The sequence below is a fragment of the Bicyclus anynana genome, chromosome Z (assembly GCF_947172395.1).
Source record: "Bicyclus anynana chromosome Z, ilBicAnyn1.1, whole genome shotgun sequence".
NCBI lineage: Eukaryota > Metazoa > Arthropoda > Insecta > Lepidoptera > Nymphalidae > Bicyclus > Bicyclus anynana.
Genome location: NC_069110.1, coordinates 18,667,023 through 18,688,377, shown reverse-complemented (window position 1 = coordinate 18,688,377; position 21,355 = coordinate 18,667,023). Strand labels below are relative to the sequence as shown.

Genomic DNA, 21,355 nt, shown 5'->3' with positions numbered 1-21,355 from the left:
TTACTTAAAAATTAATACCTTATGACGACAACTGAATATACCTAGTATGTATGATCTTTTATTATATATTTAGACGACCTCCGTGGCGCAGTGGTATGCGCGGTGGATTTACAAGACGGAGGTCCTAGGTTCGATCCCCGGCTGGGCCGATTGAGATTTTCTTAATTGGTCCAGTTCTGGCTGGTGGGAGGCTTCGGCCGTGGCTAGTTACCACCCTACCGGCAAAGACGTATCGCCAAGCGATTTAGCGTTCCGGTACGATGTCGTGTAGAAACCGAAAAGGGGTGTGGATTTTCATACTCCTCCTAACAAGTTAGCCCGCTACCATCTTAGACTGCATCATCACTTACCATCAGGTGAGATTGTAGTCAAGGGCTAACTTGTAAAGAATAAAACAAAAAAAAATATATAAAAAAAGTACAACGGACTTCAAAAGCATAAACGTATCCACGAAACTAAAAAGCGAAAATATCATTATATTATTTTCTACCTACTGTGAAGTATGATGGCCGAGAACGACTGGCACGTGTTTGGTTTTTTTCTTTTGAAGAGGTTTATCCTTTTACAAAATTCATAACCCTTTCATTTAGTTTCGAATAGTTTTATTTAGTTCCGTAAGTGTAATATTGTACATTTTCTGCATACTTAATTTATTTATTGTAAAGTTAACTTCAAAGAGGTCCTCATATCTGTCCTCATATTAAACGCGGGATTTCTCGGAACATAGCACAATGTATGCACTGGACAGTCATGATATTGGTCCACGGAGTTCCTCGAACTAAATTCCTAGTGCTTCAGAATATCAATTTTTGAACACAAAGACATTTCCGAGTATACAAACATGAATATTGTCAGAAATTCCGCCTTTGACAATTACTTTTATAAGTTTAATATAATAGTAATATACGCAATTAAATTATATTAATGTAGAAAACGGACCTAACTTTTAGCTGGAAATAATAATTAGCAAAAATTAAGTTGGGGCGTAAAGCGAAACATTTAAAATATCTTGTATCACTTTTTTGTCCGTCAATCTATCTGTACGTTTGTCTATCTGTCTGTCTGTCAAAAGTCCTTTTTTCAGGAATGGTGTCAAGTTGAAATTAAAACCTTATACTCAGGACTACAATCCCTTGAAACTGTGAAAAAAATCAAACTTCTTAATTAAATTAAAAAATTATAATTAATAATTATTATTTCCTTGAGAATGTTTCTCAAGGGAATCAAAATTTTTGGTGCACTTCGTTGAGTAAGCAAGTGTTACATTTGTAATAAAATCAGATTAATTTAAGTCGGGATTCGACCCAGAAGAGAATAATCTTTTGAACCGACTTCAAGTTGCATTATTCTTAAAAGCGAAAAATAACATCGTACCTACCTGTCCTTTCTATGGGTCGGTTTGAAGACGCTGCTATCTTCTGGAGTCGATTCCCGACTATGGACTTATTAATCAGATTTTATTACAAATGTAATACTTGCCTTTGTGAAACGCGAAAGTTTTATGTACAAACTGTGGCAGCATGAGCCCCGCGCGCAGAGCAAATACAGAATTAACTCATAAAAGGATGACATGCAGTTTTATACGGCTGTATTATTTCATGATTGTCCAATGATTAAATAGCTTATACATTTATGGGGATCGTAAAACCGAGCACCCCTCGGCAGGGTGTAGACACAATAGGATTATTTAAAAGCCGACATTAAGTATTTCAGCTCGGTTTACGGTGTTTGCAAGAGCTATAGCGTTATTAGCTGCATCGTCGCATGTCGGTCGCTTATATATCTGTGACACAAACATAGTCTAAGATCCCGTATAATATAACATGACCTTAACCGACCTGTCTACCGGATGCTCTGAATACGGATGCTCCAGAAGGTGTGATCGCGCAATTGAGTGAAGGCGCTGAAATTACTCTTTTTTGGTGTAATTGATTAATGATATATTATATATATTACTTTATTTTATGATATTTATAATTATTATATAATTTGTGTATTATGGTTTATATATTAGTGTGTAGTTATTTGTATGTATGTATAATGTACATTATTATTACGTACACACCACCTACAGTTATCTTAATAAGTTCCTAAGCCTAAGGTTGCCTGGAAGAGATCGCTACTAAGCGATAAGGCCGCCTTTTGTATTCTACTTTTTCTTATGTTTCTGTTTTGCTTGTTTTCTTTTATTTATTGTGGTGTACAAATAAAGAGTATTAAATAAATAAATAAATATAATTTCGCACGAACAAGCGATTTGTTACTTTCTGTATGTAGTGTGGTGTGGCGTGCTATAAAGGTACAATTTTTGGACACAAAACGTGCTTTATAATGATGGCTGTACGATGATAAGTTTGTATACCATAAAAAATGTAGTCAAGGATATGATTAATTATTTTTTTTTTTACTTTTACTGGTTTAGTTAATAGACATATTTCATGCCAATCGAGCGGACGAAATCATGAAGTCATGTAAACGTTAGGTTGACTCGATATAAACAGATAATTGATGCCAGTAACTAATACTGGTTTTGTAAGCAAAAAATTAGTCTTGGATTCCGGACTCATGATTTGGATTCATGATTTTCATATCACTTGAACTTTTTAGGCAACTTTTTAGCAATATATTTATTGATATATTAAATTCGATATAAAAAGCTTTTCATCCGGTAGACAGGTTGGTGAAAGGCGTCTTATATTCGAAACCTCTTTGAACTGGAGCCAATTCAGGTTCAGAGCTATGTGGGCGAAGTATATTACAAGGAATTATAATATCTACATTTTATAAAACACAAATGATATTTCCATTCCATTTATAGACTGAAACCATCCAACCGTCACGTTTGCCCAAAACCGCTTTTATTACAATGGCAACGATTTTTAACGTATATATTATAAATACTTTGTTTATTAATAAGTATGTATTCGTATGTATGTAAAATAGGAGCTTAAGGGATTTCATTTAATTCAGAGCTATAAATTCATAATAAACTGTTTGAATGTTTAAACAACACTATACGCTTGTAATATTTTTTTTAATTTTTCTGAAAAAAGCTGTAGTAGTATAAGAAGATAGTAAACAGATAGGTGAAGGTTGTTTCTAATACGGATCATAGACTATCATATTATAGTTTCACAACGACCATTTCAAACTCTAGAGGCCAAAGTATTTTTTTTTATGTTTGTTTGTATATTATTAAACGAAAACGGTTTAATTCGTAAATATTATAATTATACTAAAACAATGTCCCTAACAGAATGAAGAAGGTTTAATTCGTCAATAGAACCATCATACATAAGTCCTGATTGTTTGTTATAAAATTGAAAACGTTTTTGTCTGTGAAATACGTGCATATTTTTATTTATATTTGTTACGTTGCGAGCTGCCTCTCCAAAAACAATTAAAAAAACAATTGGCATAATAAATTATTTTATTTTCTCGCTATCGTACTGAAAAGTAGAGTGTAACATTCTAACTTGCACATTTCTATTTAGCTACCTCGCCTTACGGCTCGGACCCTAAAACTATCTCGTGTAATGGGTCTTTTTAGTCTCTTGTATAACAATCTACTTCGTCGCTACACTGTAGATAGAGTGGTCATGGTAGTCACTTAAGAATGATGGCAAGCTTTGTATTCCGTCACCTTTCCTCTCGTACTGTAGCTCTGTAGTACATTCGTGGAGCGAACCAGCTTTGAGTGCGGTTTTGATTTGGTCAGTCCCGCGCATTGGTGACCCAGCGCGCTCGTGTGCCTTCGACCTTTCCTTGCACCACAAGTTGTTCTATTGCTTATAATACTCGTACCTCTATGTATACAAACATACAAGTATATTAGTTTTCTCAGTTAAGTATAATTATGTTTTGAAGACAATCCAGTTTTTATCAAGATTTAATTTTTTATTAAACGGAAAGTGGGAAATAATACATAGACGCCTGGGGACTTTGAAAGAAAAACAAAAACTATTGACATTTCATTAACAAACGCAAGTACAGAACGAGTTCGAACGAAAGCGGAAAAATGCTTTGTTTACAAAAGTGTTAATATTCAATTTGAAATTGCAATTATTGTTCGTAGTGCTGTAATTGAATTTTATCGGCAGCACTGTGTCGATAGTAATTAAAAGTTTATTGTAGTTTATACGGCGTCTCTTTACGGCGATACGATCGTTGCTCGGTAGGTAGTAGGTACCTACTAATCGTAGATAATCGTAGGCACGCTTCCGGTCGTTTACGGTTAGACCAGTCCCCCTAGCCAAGTGGAATGTCGATTCTCTTTCTACGATCGCAAACGCTTCGAAAATTCAAAAATGTATAAGAATTACATTTGCTGTCGACAGGTCACGTGATTAAGTTTTCGATAGGATCTGTTATTCCCATACACTTCTCTAGTTTTCAAAGCGTTAGCGTTTGTAGAAAGAGAATCGACGTGCCACTTGGTTCAAACCCTGGCCTGCTTCGCTCGACCCTTGAATAGAGACTCTTCAAAAGTTCCACGGCCGTGGGTTCGATTCCCAGAACTAAAGACATTTGTGTGATGAACATGGTTGTGTCTGGGTGTGTTTATACATTCTATTTTTTTGGATAGCTGCAAACCCTTATTTTAAAAACTTGAAATTCTTCCACTACCTAGTCAGTACATATATCAACTTTTTTGTAAAAAGAAACCCTAGTCTATTCTCTGTTCACACCAACAACGCAAATCTGTGAACATGCCGCAAAAATAAATTGGTTAGACCCCCCACAAGATTGACAATATATGCCAACAGTTCTTTTTGTATGGCAATAAAAATATATAATAAACTTCCTCATAGTCTAAAAGAGAAGCCCTGATCAATAATTAAATGTAAAATTTATAATTTATTATTAAAAATAAGTTAATATGACATTCAAGATTATTTTATGGACATGGACATTTTCTAACTTATTATTTTCTAATTGTGACATTGTATTAATTTAGTTTCTTTTTTTTTCTTTGTTCAAATGTATTTAATTATTTAAGATAATTCATACACCAGTTATGGTTAAATGTATAAAGGGCTTAATTCTATATTTATGCACCATCATGTTAAACCTACATTTTCATGAATAAAATATCATTTATTCATTCATTCATATTAGTATGTAGTACTAGCGGACTCGGTCAAGCTTCGCTTTTATTTAATTATGTGCACTTCTTCCCTATATACTCTTCACTACTCTACCCCTACCCCTTGACTTTTAAACGTTGGTATAGGTATTGGAAAAGGGTTCTTTTTATGGTTTTCCCGGCAATCTTTCTAATTTTTCTCAACTTTTAAACCCCCACGAACATTTCAAGACCAAGATAAGATAAATCCGTTCAGCCGTTCTAGAGATTTAGCAAGACTAATGAACTGCAATTCATTTTTATATTTATAGATAAGTATAGCTAAAAAACGGAACCCTTATGGGAGGCGTCCACAGATCCGAATCGTATATATAAGACGCATCGCGTCAAATAGATGTTTAATGTAACAGTAGGTAGATAAAATTGGTTGGATGCGATACGTATGATGCTGATGAGTGGACGCACTTGTATAGCTTTTTATACAAAGAATACTAAAATCCATTTGATGCGATGGATCTGTGGACGCCTACCATAGTAATATCACTTCATTGACCGTCCGACTATGAAATAACTATGAAATTTGGCAATTAACATCATAATAGACTAATTATAATGAAAAACTAATTAAATCTTATAGACAGGACCTATAATAATTATTGAAGCTGAATTTCGGGAAAAGCTCGCGAAAACTGCGCAATTCGATTCCTAAACTATTTACAATGAACCTAAGTAGGTACGGAACCCTCGGCGGGTGTATCCGACTCGCACTTGTCTGTTGTTATACTGTAGGAGTAAAGAATACAGGTTAATAAAAAAGATTTCGTGACATTTAACAGCTTTTAATCTTTGACAGCTATTATTTAATGACCCAGTGGCGCAGTGGGTAGTAACCCTGACTTCAGCATTCAAGGTCGTAGGTTCAATTCCCATAATTGAAAAAAAAATGACAATATCCGTAATAATGCGATCCTACTAGATTCCTTATTGCTATTTTTTGGTGTCCGTTGTCCTTTGACCTTAAACGGTAGCAACTAACCACGGCAAAAGCCTCCCACCAGTGAGACCTAGACCAATTAAGAAAACCTCAACTGGCCCAGCCGGGGATCGAACCCAGGACCTTGTAAATCCACTGCGTATACCACTGCGCGACAGAGGCTGCCAAAGTATTTTATTGTATCACGAAGGTCTGGCTAACGCAGGCTCTCGATCTGTTACATGCTGTTACAAATGTTCGAATCGATATCAATTCCAGCGCTCTATTATGATGATATGTCAAAGTCATGCGCTGGCTTTCAATAGATTCCTTTGAGATGAAGGTACCGGGATGACTTAATAACCGTGCTTAATCATTGTGTTAGAACCGCTATAATCAACCTGTGGCCCTCCGGGCTTTTGTTGTTGGCTCATCTAGGACATCTGGGATTAATTAAACCATTTTGAAAACTAACCCCGCGCACCTTTCAGCCACCGGTAGCCGCCTGACGCCTCACGCGTTTTGTTTTTAATGTGCACTGTACCTATTGTACCTACGCGCAGTTGATTTCAGAGACGATACTATACTCTTCATTAAAAAGAAAAATAAAAACAATTTTAAAAATTATTATCATACCTATTGCGAAAACCTAAGAAATGATAAGTTATTTATTTACTGCGGCCTGCGACACCATGACTAACACGTGTTTGTGGACCCTTTGAGAAATAGGTTGACTACCATTGCTAGAGTTTTGAAATTTTTAGTAACGAGTTAATCAAAATGGGTTGGGTCCCAGCGTCACACAGCGGGCGATAGATTGAGCTATGTTAGGAGTATCTCTGCGTGATCTAATAAAAAATGAGTAGATCCGCAGAAGAACCAAAGTTAACCATAGCGCAACGAGTCGTGAAACTGAAGTGGCAATGGGCGGGGCACATAGTTCGAAGAACCCATGGCCTCTGGACGTGGACGAAGGTGCTGGAATGGTTACCCCGCACTAGAAAGCGCAGAGTTGGTCGACCCCCCACCAGGTGGACTGACGACATCAAGCGAGTCGCAGGGATTCGCTGGATGCAGGTGGATTATCGTGATGTTTGGAAGTCCCTACAAAAGGCCCATGTCCTGCAGTGGACGTCCACCGGCTGATATGACGATGGGTCCCAGCTGGGCTACCCCTCTACTGAACACTACTGGGTCGGGTATAGATCACACGTCATAAGAAATTCTTTCCAACAACAAATTCAACACGAAATGTTTGCATCATATCAGAAATTATTCGAGTTGCAATATGTGAGCTGTATCAAAGAAAATTATTTACTCGTTCATTTATATTTCAATATACAAAATTAAATCCTTTCATTAGATATTCACTCGGTGACGTTCACAGAATTCAGTGTAGCACACAAATTAGATCCTCTCATTTGATACACCATTTTACTAGGCAACCTTATGCAATGTATCATTGAACATTATATATCATTTCGTCGTCATCAACCCATATTCGGCTCACTGCTGAGCTCGAGTCTGCTCTCAGAATGAGAGGGGTAAGGCCAATAGTCCACCACGCTGGCCCAATGCGGATTGGCAGACTTCACACACGCAGAGAATTAAGATAACTCTGGTATGCAGGTTTCCTCATGATGTTTTCCTTCACCGATTGAGACACGTGATATTTAATGCACACAACTGTAAAGTTGGAGGTGCATGCCTCGGACCGGATTCGAACCCGCACCCTCTGGAATCGGAGGCAGAGGTCATATCCACTGGGCTATCACGACTCGATATATCATTTATTAAACTAATATAATAAAGAGGTTCGTGAGGTTGTAGGGGAAGTCTCTGGATTTACTCCCCCTTTTTTTCTGAAACTACTAAACCTAGGATTTCGAAAAAATATAGGAAAGCTTAGCTTAGCCTTCTACTTGCAGATTTCATTTCGAAAATTTCTAAAACTTCTGAATTTTATGATGTAAGTTGTTTTTGGCAAGTAGCATGGAAAACACAAAAAAAAATTATAAACTGCAACGCGTGCTACATCAAATGAATGAGCTTGTTATGAGAATCTTTAATATTTTTTTTCTTAATTTTGAAATAAATGGTTTCTAAGTTATTCAATAAAATATACCTACTATTCAAGATTAGTTCAAACTTGAAAAGGATCTCTTTAACTCCGAAATTATTAAATCTGAAATTTAGAAAAAATACAGAAATTAGTTCTAATTAAATGTAAATTCAATAGATGAGTACATATGTAACATGGATCTAGATTCCAACCCTCGCCTCGGCACGATAGCGAAAATACAATATATTTGAAAAAAATTATATTTATCTACTTTCATAATACTAAATATGAATTACAAATTTACAATAAATATACATAAATTATTCTAATGACTTTGCCAAATGTAATAAAATGAATATGAAATAACTTTCATTATTTTAATAAGTGCTACTCATGCATGATATTTGACTTGCATCAACTCAAAAATCCATGCATCAACAACAATATGGTTCCGTAGATTAAGTTAACACTTTAATCCCTTAGGTAATGCACAAAAATACCGATACCCACACCATGGGATAGACGATAAACAATTCATCCTTACTTTGCTTGTAAGGAAGGAACTAAAAAATTTTCGTTTTAAGTTTCTTTGTACAACTTTATAGACGTAATTATTAAACTTACCCATACCAAGTTTCAGCTTTCTAGTTTTAACAGATTCTGAGCTATCTTACTGACAATTTTTTTTTTTTATTCAGCAAAGAAATTAGTGAGCAATTTTCGAGTTCCAATTAGGTTTTTTAAGTTGATTGACTATTATCTTTAAATAGCGATTGCTACTTAGTTGTTATAAATTTTCTTGTAATTTCCTACTCTTGTAATTTTTTTCACTTTACATGTGGGGGAGGTACCCTAAAAAAACACAGAATGTTTCAAGACTTTGTTTACATTTTTAATATACATACTCATGCTAATTTATAGCTTTATATTAGTAATAGCTACTAAGCCTACTAAGCGGATGGAAGGACGGACGGACAGACAGACGGACATGGCGAAAAGAGTTCCTTATAGATTACGGAACCCTAAAAATGAAAACAAACTTGAACATTATTTAGTATTACTAACATAGAATGAAAAAAAAAATGATATATAAAGAGTGAAGACTCGTGCTCAACAGTGAGCCGAATATGGGTTGTTAATGTTAATGATAATGATGAACATATATTTTAGTTAGGTTTAAGGTTTATTACCCTATTATAAAAAAGCTTTGTTATAATAGGGTAGTTGACTCATATCAAATTTAATATAAAGAATATTATATATATAATATTATGTATATATCGATGTTAATTAATAAAAGTTAAGGATTTCAAAAAAATAATTTAAAAATCGTGTATTTTACAAACGTCAAAAACGCTATCGTCCATTTTGTGTCGTCACAAAGTTACTTGATGTACCATACTTCAAACTATTTTTATTAACTAAAACTTTTGTCAAGAGCTCCGTTTGTAAGGGGTTACAGTGACGTCATGAAAAAGTTGAAATATAGACCATCATGGCCGACAGGCGTTTTGGCTCGCATTTGTTAAATACATTTGGAAACTAAAATTTTCATGAATAGTTATAGCTAGTCAACTTAATTAGGTAAATGTTATTGTTTTAGCTGGTAGTAAACAATTTTACATCTATACTTATAATAAATCTGTAGAGAGGTCAATCCTGTACATGAAATATATTTCCAAAATAACTATCAGGGGGTGATTTGCGATCGATACTGATGCCAAAAATGCAATCAGTAAAATTTTTGTCTGTCTGTCTGTATGTCTGTCTGTATGTTCTTTATAGAAACAAAAACTACTGGACAGATTTTATCGAAACTTGGTATAATTATTCTACATACTTTTGGGCAGGTTATAGTATACTTTTCATTACGCTACGATCAATAGGAGCAGAGCAGTGAAGAGAAATGTTGAGAAAACGGGAGAAGTTACTCCTTTTTTTAAGCTTCCGTCGCGTGTACAGCTTTAATGGTTAAAGCTACATAGAAATCATGTATGACGGAAATGTTCTCCTTAAAATTATGTATAAAAACACAACAGCATATATATGTCTATCTTTTATGGTTGACTCACAATAACACGTGTAACTCCCGATAGCTTAGCAGTTCGGAGCTTTCTAATTATATTTGTCTACTCTTATGTTTATAACACTCATCACTCATCCCTAATAAAAAAGTCAACATTATTACCTATTCAATAAAAAAAGAATCATAAAAATCGGTAAGAAAAACACCAAAGTTATACATGAAATACGCGCGTGAATACTAATTCATGCTTTAAGGATTATTTTTGTGTAACGGTTGCCGCGCTCGACGCGACTCGCGGTGGGAGGAAAAAATAGGCGTATAAATAAAGAAGTGCAGCCTTAATGAGTAGGGTAGGGGTAGGGTAGGGTAGGGGTAGGGTAGGGGTAGGGTTGGGATAGGGTAGGGTAGGGGTAGGGAAGAGGTAGGTTAGGATAGGGTTGTAGGTAGTTGAAAGTTTACAACGACTTTCACGCGGACGAAGTCGCGGGCGTCCGCTAGTTGTTTAATAAAAGAAAGGAGATGGTTCATTTCAGGTCCACTATTGTACCCCGAATCATTAAAATTTAAAAAATACAGAGTATTGGTTAAAATTTAAATAAGTAAATAAATCTAACTAAATAAAAAGAAATAAATAAAATAAAACCCAAATTTTTGAGTTATATCAAAATGGTGTTCTTATAGCAACTATGACATGACAATTGACAGCAAACGTTAAAACGACCACTGCGTTGAAAACGTCATCAATCCGCCATTGTTATCCGTACTAGTGTCGCATTTCTTGGGAATAATGAATATTATTTCGAAATAATTAAAGTAATTTCGTAGATTCGTATAATCGAAAATATTTAAAAATTTAATTTTCTATTTTTTCCGCCAGGGTACAATGACTGACGCTGGGTCCATACAAGTTTGGACCTCACGTCTCAAAAATATGAAAAAAAAATCCATCTATCTAGTTGAACGATAATGAACTATTAATTCAAATGGTCTCACCATTTAAAAAAAAGTGTCAAGTAGCCTATTTTTAACCTGGATTTCATCTTTCCAGCATATGGAGAGGGCTCGCGCTCCCCAGAGCTGGTTTAGACGTCAGTTCGACAACTTGATGCGGACGCTGACCTGCGGCGGCAACCAGGCCCCGCAGGCTCAGACAGACTGGTTCATGCACAAGTTCGAGTCCCAGGCGGTGCACGAGGCCCAGGAGCCTATGTACCACCTGTCCAGTGCCAGCATTTGCTGCGGAGTGCGCCTCGCCTTCGACCCGACTACGGCATACCATTACTTCGTAAGTTACTCCTCTCTTACAGTGGGATTCATAGACGTTGTGGGGGCACCCGCAGGGGATCGTTCACACGTTCAGGGAATTTAAACTCTATGCGTTTGAGAATGTCGCCCCTGCAACGTCTATAAATTCCACAGTTAGTAGATAGATTTGATGTCTAGTGTATTGCATGTTGTTATTAGTAGATGGGTATTAAAACGACCTTCACCCATCTGTTTAATGGATGGAAAGTGTTTTATATCAAAATCACAATGTTAAAAATATGTTGCGTTATAAGTTGCCTCTAAAACCCCAGGCCAAACTATCATTAGTGATAGTAAAGTTAATAATGGTTAATAATAGTTTTTGGTTCATAATTAGACAACCTACCCGCAGTATATATTTTAACGTACTAAATGTGATATAAAACACTTTTCATCCGTTGAATAGATGGGTGAAGGTCGTTTCTAATATGGATCTTCTACTAAGTGTCTATGTGACGAGTACAAGTATCATATGTATTTTTTTTATTTTGTCATATTAGTTATGTATCCCGTGCCTATACAATAAAACAACATGCCATTAACATATATTCGCTACAAATATCTTTTTTTACCATATAATTCATAATTCACCTTTATTTTATCATTAGAAAAAAATATTCTTCGAAGGTAAATTCATCAATAACAACCCATACTCGGCTCACCGTTGAGCACAACACAAATACTTGTCTTTAGATCAATAGTCCACCACACACCACACCCAATGCGTGGTGGAGGTGCATGCCCCGGACCGGATTTAAAAAGTTTACCCTCCGGAATCGGAGGCAGAGGTTTAATAGTGTTCCGCCGTGATAATCCATTGGATATGAATGGACTATCACGACGGAACACTATTAAAAAAAAATATAAAAAGCAGCTCATCCGTTTCGGAGCATCTGAGTGCACAAGCGACCAGTGGTTAGAGCACTAGAGTGAAATCTTCACACAATACGTTCCGTGTCATGGATTTGTATCCGACACTTGATCCATAAGTCAAGAAAAAGATATTCAATGGCCGAAACAGTTCGCTAGAAGAAACTGAAGAACAACTATTGAAACAATAACAGTTGACTTGACATTTCACGTGCGGAATGATGAGTCAACTGTTATCATTGCCAATAAACTGCGATTACGATACGATGCGTATATTATACGATAGATTTACTAGTGATTGAATTATTATTGTATTTAGTTAGTGTAAATAATTGTAAAATTTATCATTGCTAAGTGAATTAAAATTTTATTTAAAAAAAACTATGATTTATTTATGCTGATTTTATTTCAGAAGGTCTTCTTTATAACAAAATATTATTTTCAGTGCTTATAAATGATACTCGTAATGATAACAAAACACAATCCAATTTTTGGTTTTTCTGTCTGTCTGTTTTGGCTAATCTTTGGAACGGCTGAACCGATTTTAATTAGACAATTAAATATACAATTACAAGTTAGCGGTATATGATTTCACCTGATGTTATGTAATGATGAAGCGGGTTTGGATGAGGCACAAGTTTATTAAACTTGCAGCAGAATTCATAGACGTTGTAGGGGCGCCCCTCGGGGCGCTTCGTTCACTCTCTATGTGTTTGAGAATTCGACACTCAGCGGGTGAATGATCCCCTGGGGGTGCCCCTGCAACGTCTATGAATTCCATCGTTATATCACTGACTGTTTTTAAGCGGCATCATAGCGGATCGTTCAATCGCTTGGTGGTACGTTAGGTAACTCGGTGACCATTCATATAGATAATCAGTCACTATATCGTTTTTTTCATCGTATTTTCGATAAGGCAAATATCTAACATTGCTTTTTCAACGAAATTACGTAATTATCGTCATGTTACGTAAAGTTACATTAGTATAGTAGTGGAAGTAGAAAGTATTGAAGTTATTTTAACAAAAAACTGGTATTTGCGTAATTTCGTTGAAATACTCATCTTAGATGATTGTTTAAACAAAACATCATTGTTACTTGGTGTAAAATGGCATAGTCAAGGTCATTTCATAGAAATAACTATAACTAACCACAAAACGAAAATTCGACAAAAATCGATGTCGTGATTCATTGTTTGAAGTACACTGAGATACATAATAAGGCCGCTGGGTTCAATCCCCGGCTGGGCCGAATGAGGTTGTCTTAATTGGTCCAGGTCTGGTGGGAGGCATCAACCGTGCCTAGTTATCATCCTACCGGCAAAGACGTACTGCCAAGCGATTAAGCGTTCCCGTAAGATGTCCATCAGGTGGAATTGTATCAAGGGCTAACTTGTAAAGAATAAAAACCAAGAAAGTATCTGTCGAAAACAGAACTGTGTTCAGAGTTCATAGTTCGAAGTATTTGTGAAAAACTGAATTTCACGCAGACGAAGTCACGGAAGTCCGGTGGCTTGATGGTATAAATAAATTAGTTTAGCGAATGTTTTCAGTGGCTAACTATAGTGTCAGTGGCAGTGCTATACAACGTGCTGTTTGTGATTATGCGCGCCGTGTTCTGGGCGCTGGATGACGTCACCGGCTGGTACTGGGTGGACTACTTCTGCGACTGCATCTACCTCGTCGACACGATCGTACACATGCATGAAGGTAACGTATGGTTTGAATAAGGGGCCTTTGCTCCACACGTCGCTGCATTTTATTCTTTCAATTTGTTTAACCGACTTCCAAAAAGGAGGAGGTTCTGCGATCGGCTGTATGTATGTTATTTTTTTTCATGTATGTCCAGCGATATTGTTTGGAAGGGTATACTTTCAGGGTGGCATCCTGGAGAAATCGAGGGGAACTTTCGAAAATCAGATACGGCTAGTACGTTTGTTAGTTTTTTCATTAGGTATTTTATGTAGATCTTAGATTCGGCATTCCTAAATATATAATCTCAGCAGTTTAATTAGTACTATGAAATAAATGATAGATAATGTTCACAGTGACACATTGCCAATAGGTTGCCTAGTTAAATTGCGGCCAAAGACATTTTTCATACAACAACTAGGAAACCATGAACTAGATCAAAGGTTACCTATACAGTTAAATTAGGCATAAAATACGCTTTTGTTTGACATATTATCCGACTGATGAGGGTATTTAACTGTTTATTTTTGGCAACCCTACAGTTGCAGTATAAAAGCTTCACTTTTTCAATTCTTATTTGTTTATTCTATTACCTAGTGTACGATTTTTTTTAATTAACCAATGAATCCATGAGAAAATATTTTTAATCATTCAATCTATACTAATATTATAAAGAGGTAAAGTTTGTAAGTTTGTAACAATTCTTTGTAAGGGGTAATCTTCGGAAATATTTATCCGATTTTTAAAATTCTTTTACCAATAGAATGCTACGTTATCGGGGAGTGCTATAGGCTATATTTTATATTTGTATCATATATAATTACTGAGTTATCACAGTTTTTCTCCTACAGGTCGGACCGAAAGACAGACATATTCGCCTGCGCTGCCTTAACCATTTCGTATAATTTAAAACAAATGTATGAAGGCTTTATGTACCTTTAAAAGTTCTACAAAAACGTCTGAAACGCCATATATCTATCTTTTATAATTTAGCAGATATAGTACCTTTGATACTTTAATAACTTATTTAAACAATATACTAAGGTTTACGTCATTATTTATACAACTAAACTTAAATCCTTATCAAAATGAAATACTTAACAATCAAGAGGATATTGAAGAGATAAAATTTGCCTTTACAGTATGTTAATTAGTTATATAGTTTCGGAGATAATACGAAATTTCTAAAAGACGCAAAAATGCCGCTATTAGGATGCATCGCGTTTTCACCCGCGTAGTTCCTGTTCCCGTGGGAATACGGAGTTTAAACATAGCCTATGACACTCGCAAATAACGTGACTTTCTATTGGTGAAAGAATTTTCAAAATCCAGAGATTCTTCCTACAACAACACAAACCTTAACTCTTTAAAATTTTTTATACAAATGTATCGCTGAACGTGTTGATAAGCGCAAATCTCGAGGACAGCTGAACCGATTTCGGATTCTTATTTTTAAAATATTACTAATTGAAAAATAAAAATTTAAAAAACAAGTCTAAAAACAATTGAGTGATATTAGGGTAGGGGCAGGGTACGGGTTGTGGTAGGGTGGGGTCAGGTATGGTAGGGGTAGGGTACGGGTAGGGTAGGGTAAAGAAAGGGTAGGCTAGAGGTAGGGTAAGAGTAGGGTATGTATAGGGTAGGGTAAGGTTAGGGTAGGGGTAGGTGTAGGGTTTGGGTAGGGTAGGGGTAGGGTAAGGTAGGGGTAGGTGCATGGGAGTAGGATGTAGGTGAATGGTAGGAGTAGGGTAAGGTTGGGTAAGGGTAGGGTAGGTGTAGGGTCGAGTAAGGGTAGGGAAGAATTGCACATGAGTAAAAGCGAAGCTTGACCGGGTCCGCTATTGAACATATTTAAAAAAAAGTTCTTGGATGGCTTTACAATTAATGCGATACTGAAGCCGTAAAAACTTTTTCGTTATTTTTTGTCTGTCTGTCTGTATTTCTGTCCGTCTGTCTTTTTTGTTACCGGGCATCACGCTGAAGATACTGAATTAATTCAAATGTAACTTGCCACGATTTGTGACCATAATACGAAGAAGGTATTAGTAAGCAATAAAAATCGTCGGTATCAGCTGCCGCGCGTGTAAATGAAAATAGGTATGTGACAAGGAAAAAACACCAACTACTTCAGTGGCGCGCTTCTTGTACGTAAAGTTACACTCAAGCCCAGAATGAGTGTGATTTCTATATATATATAAAAAAAATATCTTTCTGAAATTATTATTTTTTCCATTCCTTACGGCGGTATAGTGTTATTAATGTCAAATTTAATGAATAAGTGATCACACGGACGTATTTTTAAAGCGTAAACAGTGTATGTTTAAACTTTGTTTTTGTATTCGGTTTCGAGTAGCTGCAGGCATCTCACGTAACGATTTCTCTATTCAGAATGAAACTGATAATAGATAATCAGTTTCATTCTGAATAGAGCTAGTTTGTTTGTACATATACATTTAAAGCATAAGAACGGTAATAATAAAATAAACCATTTCTAATTAAGTACCTATAGGATAATTTTTGTCGCGAAAATAAAATCAGAAAAGGGTGAACTAGGGGTAGAAAGTTTGTATGGAAATTCCTTCAGATTTCAAGGTACATTTGAAAGTTAGACTTAATCTTGCAAATATATAAATAGTAGAGGAAATAGGGGTTGAAAGTTTACATCGATTTTTACGCGGACGAAGTCGTGGGCGTGCGCTAGTCATTTATATGCCGGATCTCGTGACAATAACTTCATCACAGATTGGCAACTTCGTTCATAACACTCCCGAAGTTGCGCGTGGAGGGGGAGTGTAGCGATGAATGACCACGTCAGATGCACGTCACTTCCCCGCACGCACGATTTCACACCCGCGCAGTCTTTCCGCCCGTCGCCCGCATAGCATTTAAGTGTTATCAACGAACTTGCCAGACTATAGTAATTTTAATGAAAATATATTGATAGGAAATTTTAATAATGTTTAGGAGGTAGAGTAATCTCAGGATCTACTGAACCTATTTCATTAACTTTTTAACCAATAGAAAGTCACGTTATTTGTGAGTGTCATGGGCTATATTTAGTGCCCATATTTATTTATTTAGTAGGTACTATTCTCTTGTATAAGCTATAAATGCTCTGCCAGTGTGATTGGGAATTAGATCGTTCAACACAATATTTGTTCAGAGCGAATTGACAGCTGTGCGTAGAATGAAGGCCCTATGTCTATATTGTCTACTCACATAGTCACGACTAACGCAGCTTGTGAACAACTAATTTAATTTTTCATTTACCTTTTTTAAAGATATATATGATCAACATTATCATCATCATCATCTTCATCATTATCATAATACCTATCGGCTGATGAATGTCGGCCTTTTGTAAAGACTAGCAAACAACACGGATTTTAAAAGAAAATATTTACAAAAATATTAATGAAGCATATCGAACTTTTGCTGTTTCTATTAAGATACTAACACTTTTGGTATTCCAGTTTAACTTTCAAAAGAAATAACACAATAACATGCTAGTAAGTTAATCCGTAGATAATGTTATAAGTGCGAAAATATTCCTAAGCGTTATAATATTGACACTCTTCAGCTTATGACATCACGTCCTTCGTCTTATAGACAATACCTACTCGAGACTAAACATGTTGATGTCCCGTGTCAAATACATTTGCATAATTGTTCCCCTTGAGGTGATTTGTTGGAGTTTACTCCAAAAACGATTAGCATCTATGGCAAATTCAATTTCAATTTCTTTTTATTTGCAAACTGTTAATATACTTACAGATTTTGATATTTACAATATTCGGTATCAACCAATATTCGGCTCACTGCAGAGCTCGAGTCTCCTCTCAGAGTGAGAGGGATTAGGCCAATAGTCCACCACGCTGGCCCAATGCGGATTGGCAGAGAATTTAGAAAATTCTCTGGTATGCAGGTTTCCTCACGATGTTTTCCTTCTCCGTTTGAGACACGTGATATTTTAATTTCTTAAATTGCACCCGACGGAAAAGTTGGAGGTGCATGCCTCGGACCGGATTCGAACCCACACCCTCCGGAATCGGAGGCAGAGGTCCTATCTACTGGGCTATCACGGCTACAATTTTCATTATTTTGTGGCAAATTGTGTTCTTCAAAATTAGTGTTGAATAAAGTTGAACATTATATGTAATTGCAAAGCGAATATTCTAACAGCGAATGTTTATTTATATTTGTTGATTTGCCGATCACTAGTGAAAAGTAACCTCGACTGTAATTTTGTATAAAAATAGTGGATGCCTACTCTCATTATCTTCCTTATCATCATCAGCGTTATTGTCAGAACTGCACGGCCTGACATTCGTTTTTGTAAAGAAAACGCGTTGCTCCGATGTGATTCGCTGGGCTTCTTTTTTCTTTATTTCAAAAGATTTCTCGCTGAGCAAATAAGCCTCCCAGATAGGCTTCTTATAGTTTATACTTAAAATACTACAATAATACTACTATACTAATTTTGTATATTCGTAAAACGATAACAGTTGGTACAGGGGTGTGATACCGCTATTTCATACGCGTCGATGTAATAATTCGCCTATGACAAGTTTTATTAGAATTAGAATTTTATTTCTATGAGATGCCAAAAATAAAATGTCACTAACGACGAAGTTGCCATGGAAATGAGCGATGTCACATCTCTGTAACTTTACAGAAAGCGGGGGCAGTTGACTGCAATTATTGATGAAAAAATTACCTTCTGTCGATTGCATTACTAGCCAGTCGTACAGTTTTCATCGTATTATTGGGTTATCGTAATGACAGCATACTATTATAATAACCTACAGAATTATAAGCTACATTTTTATTTATGCCGGCTCCACATTAGTGCCGCTCCGTGAACAGGCGCGAACGTGAACGTGGACGGTTTTCGCGGGGTTTTCGCACGTTTACACCTGTTGTTGTGTTGATCGGAGTCGGTATTTTGTCCCGCGACAAAGGGTTCACGCCTCGTTCGCGCGGCGTTCACGCGGCGTTCACGCATACACATCCACATTCACGGCCCATCTAAATAGTGGTATAGTGACACAGCAAACAAAGTTATTTTAAGATTTTACGTCCATTTCGCGGCGGGTTCTAAATGATTGTGAACATCCCGTAAATGTGGAGGGCATGGACTCGTGTTGTGAATTCATGGCGAGAATTCGCGCGTGAATTCACGCCACTAATGTGGGGCCGGCTTAAAGTTCATCAGTCACCTTCGTTCCATTAGAATATGCACAACATCTCCAGGCACGTGACACACAGTGCAGTCATGCGAGTTCGGCTTGCTTAGGGTGATAATATTTGATTCTGTTACGATCACTATCAGATGTTAAACATAACTATATCTTATTAACGTAAATGCGTTCAGCGGTTTGGCAGATATGAGGTAATAAAGAATATTACTTACATACAAACATACATCAAACTCAAACTCAAACTCAAAATTCATTTATTTCAAATAGTCTTAGTTTACAAGCTCTTTTGAAACGTCAGGTAATAATATTAAACTTAAGATAATGGTGGTGATTCGAAAACTTAAAATTAATGTTACGAGGGTTCCAAACGCGCCTTGGTCCGAGAAGAGCCCACAACAAAATCAGCCAGGTTTATCCTTTTTTAGTTTATCACCATTTAACAATAGGTATATAAGTAGCCTGTCATGTAATACGTTTCATTTTCAAGCAATTTTGTCGTTTAAGTAATCATTAACACTATAATACGACTTTTCTATAAGCTTACGTTTAATAAAAACTTTGAACTTATTGAAGACCAAAACCGACGACTCGACGTACTGTCCGAGTTATTGGACTGTAACATCGACTCTAATCGCGGATGAGAGATTTTACTGTGAATTTCTGAAGAAAGACAAGCTCAATATTCAATATTTATAGCTGGGAACATCTGGGAACTTTTCATCCGAAATAATAGTCTAACTGATTGCAGTTTTTTTTTTATTCTCTACAAGTTGACCCTTGATTACAATGTCACCTGATGGTAAGTGATGATGCCATCTAAGATAAAAGCGGGCTAACTTGTTAGGAGTAGGATGAAATCCTCACCCCTTTCGGTTTCTTCATCGGACCGGAACGCTAAATCGCTTGACGGTACGTCATTGTCGGAAGGGAGGTAACTAGCCATGGCCGACGCCTCCCACCACCAGTAGTTCTATCTAATTCAGCGCGAGCGTATCTTGCAATCACAAAACAAAACAATCGAGACCAGGAGCTATTGGTCGTGAAGCGACACGCACCTCGTCTCAGGGTTCCCAACTTAGGGGTTTTCCCCCCAGATTTAGGGGGCAAATAAGTGAAATGGGGTCTGAAATTTTTAGGGGTATTTTCACGGATTTTTTGACTCTTTAATATTTTTAAATTGATGATAATTTTAATTTCTTGACCTATCGACTTATAACGATATATAATACGTTATTCTACAACCACTCTGAGGCAACTGGCGGCAATTTTCATCGAATAAAAAAAATGTTAAATCTATTCATTGTCTGTATATGATTTCGGTGTATGATTTCAAAAAATCTGAATCTTCAAATAAAGACGTAATATTTAGTCTGTATTAAATATAGACTTTTGAAACATATTTCAGCATATTATTTCTAAATTATTATTATTATTATTATAATTATTATTATTATTATAAGCAATGTGTTAAAAAACATCTACTTAGTCGAGGGTACTACAACATTGATGAGTTCCTTAATGATAAAGATGCTTGGAGGTCGTTGGATCAGCTTCCACCTTCACACAGAAAGTAAAACTATAAAAAATGTAAACAGTAATTGTTATTAATTGTAAATTATAATACTGTATGACTTTTTCAAAAGAGCAACTGTTGAGTTTCTTGCCGGTATCTTCTCAGCAGAACCTGCCTTCCGAACCGGTGGTAGAATCTTTACAAATAGTCAACTGACGTGGCAAAAGTGCTTGTAAACTGAGCCTACTTGAAATAAATGATTTTTGATTTGATTTGATTTATGAATTTATATTTTTAGGGGGACAACTTTTTTACGGCGATTTTAGGGGTTTTCGACACAAACTTTAGGGATAAATATTTTGGAGAGTTGGTAACACTGCTACGTCTCGGCCTCGTCTCCGTCACAGATCAACACGCGACACCCACGCGCCGCGCCCTCACTATCAAATTTAGCTAACGCGTGGGCAAACAGCGGCCGAGCCTTCCCGTGCCGTCGCTCGCCCAAATAATCCGATTGTCCATACGAACACTAGCCAATGCATGTCCCGGCCGAAGCCGTCTGCAATGTGAATGATGATTATGTTCGAATATATTGATTCCCCGGGTAAATAGACTCAATATAAATTAA

General features: G+C 36.3%; 1 protein-coding gene across 1 annotated transcript in view; it reads left to right on the top strand.

Annotated features, from left to right (window-relative positions):
- The first annotated feature begins 11,204 nt into the window (after positions 1–11,204).
- The window catches only part of LOC112049137 (cyclic nucleotide-gated cation channel subunit A-like), a 41,261-nt gene continuing 31,110 nt past the window's right edge, over positions 11,205–21,355 (top strand). Inside the window, exons 1-2 of the mRNA XM_024086926.2 lie at positions 11,205–11,432; positions 13,875–14,031. Coding sequence (XP_023942694.2) covers positions 11,253–11,432; positions 13,875–14,031 — 337 coding nt within the window. The 5' untranslated portion in view covers positions 11,205–11,252. The remainder of the gene's footprint in view (positions 11,433–13,874; positions 14,032–21,355) is intronic.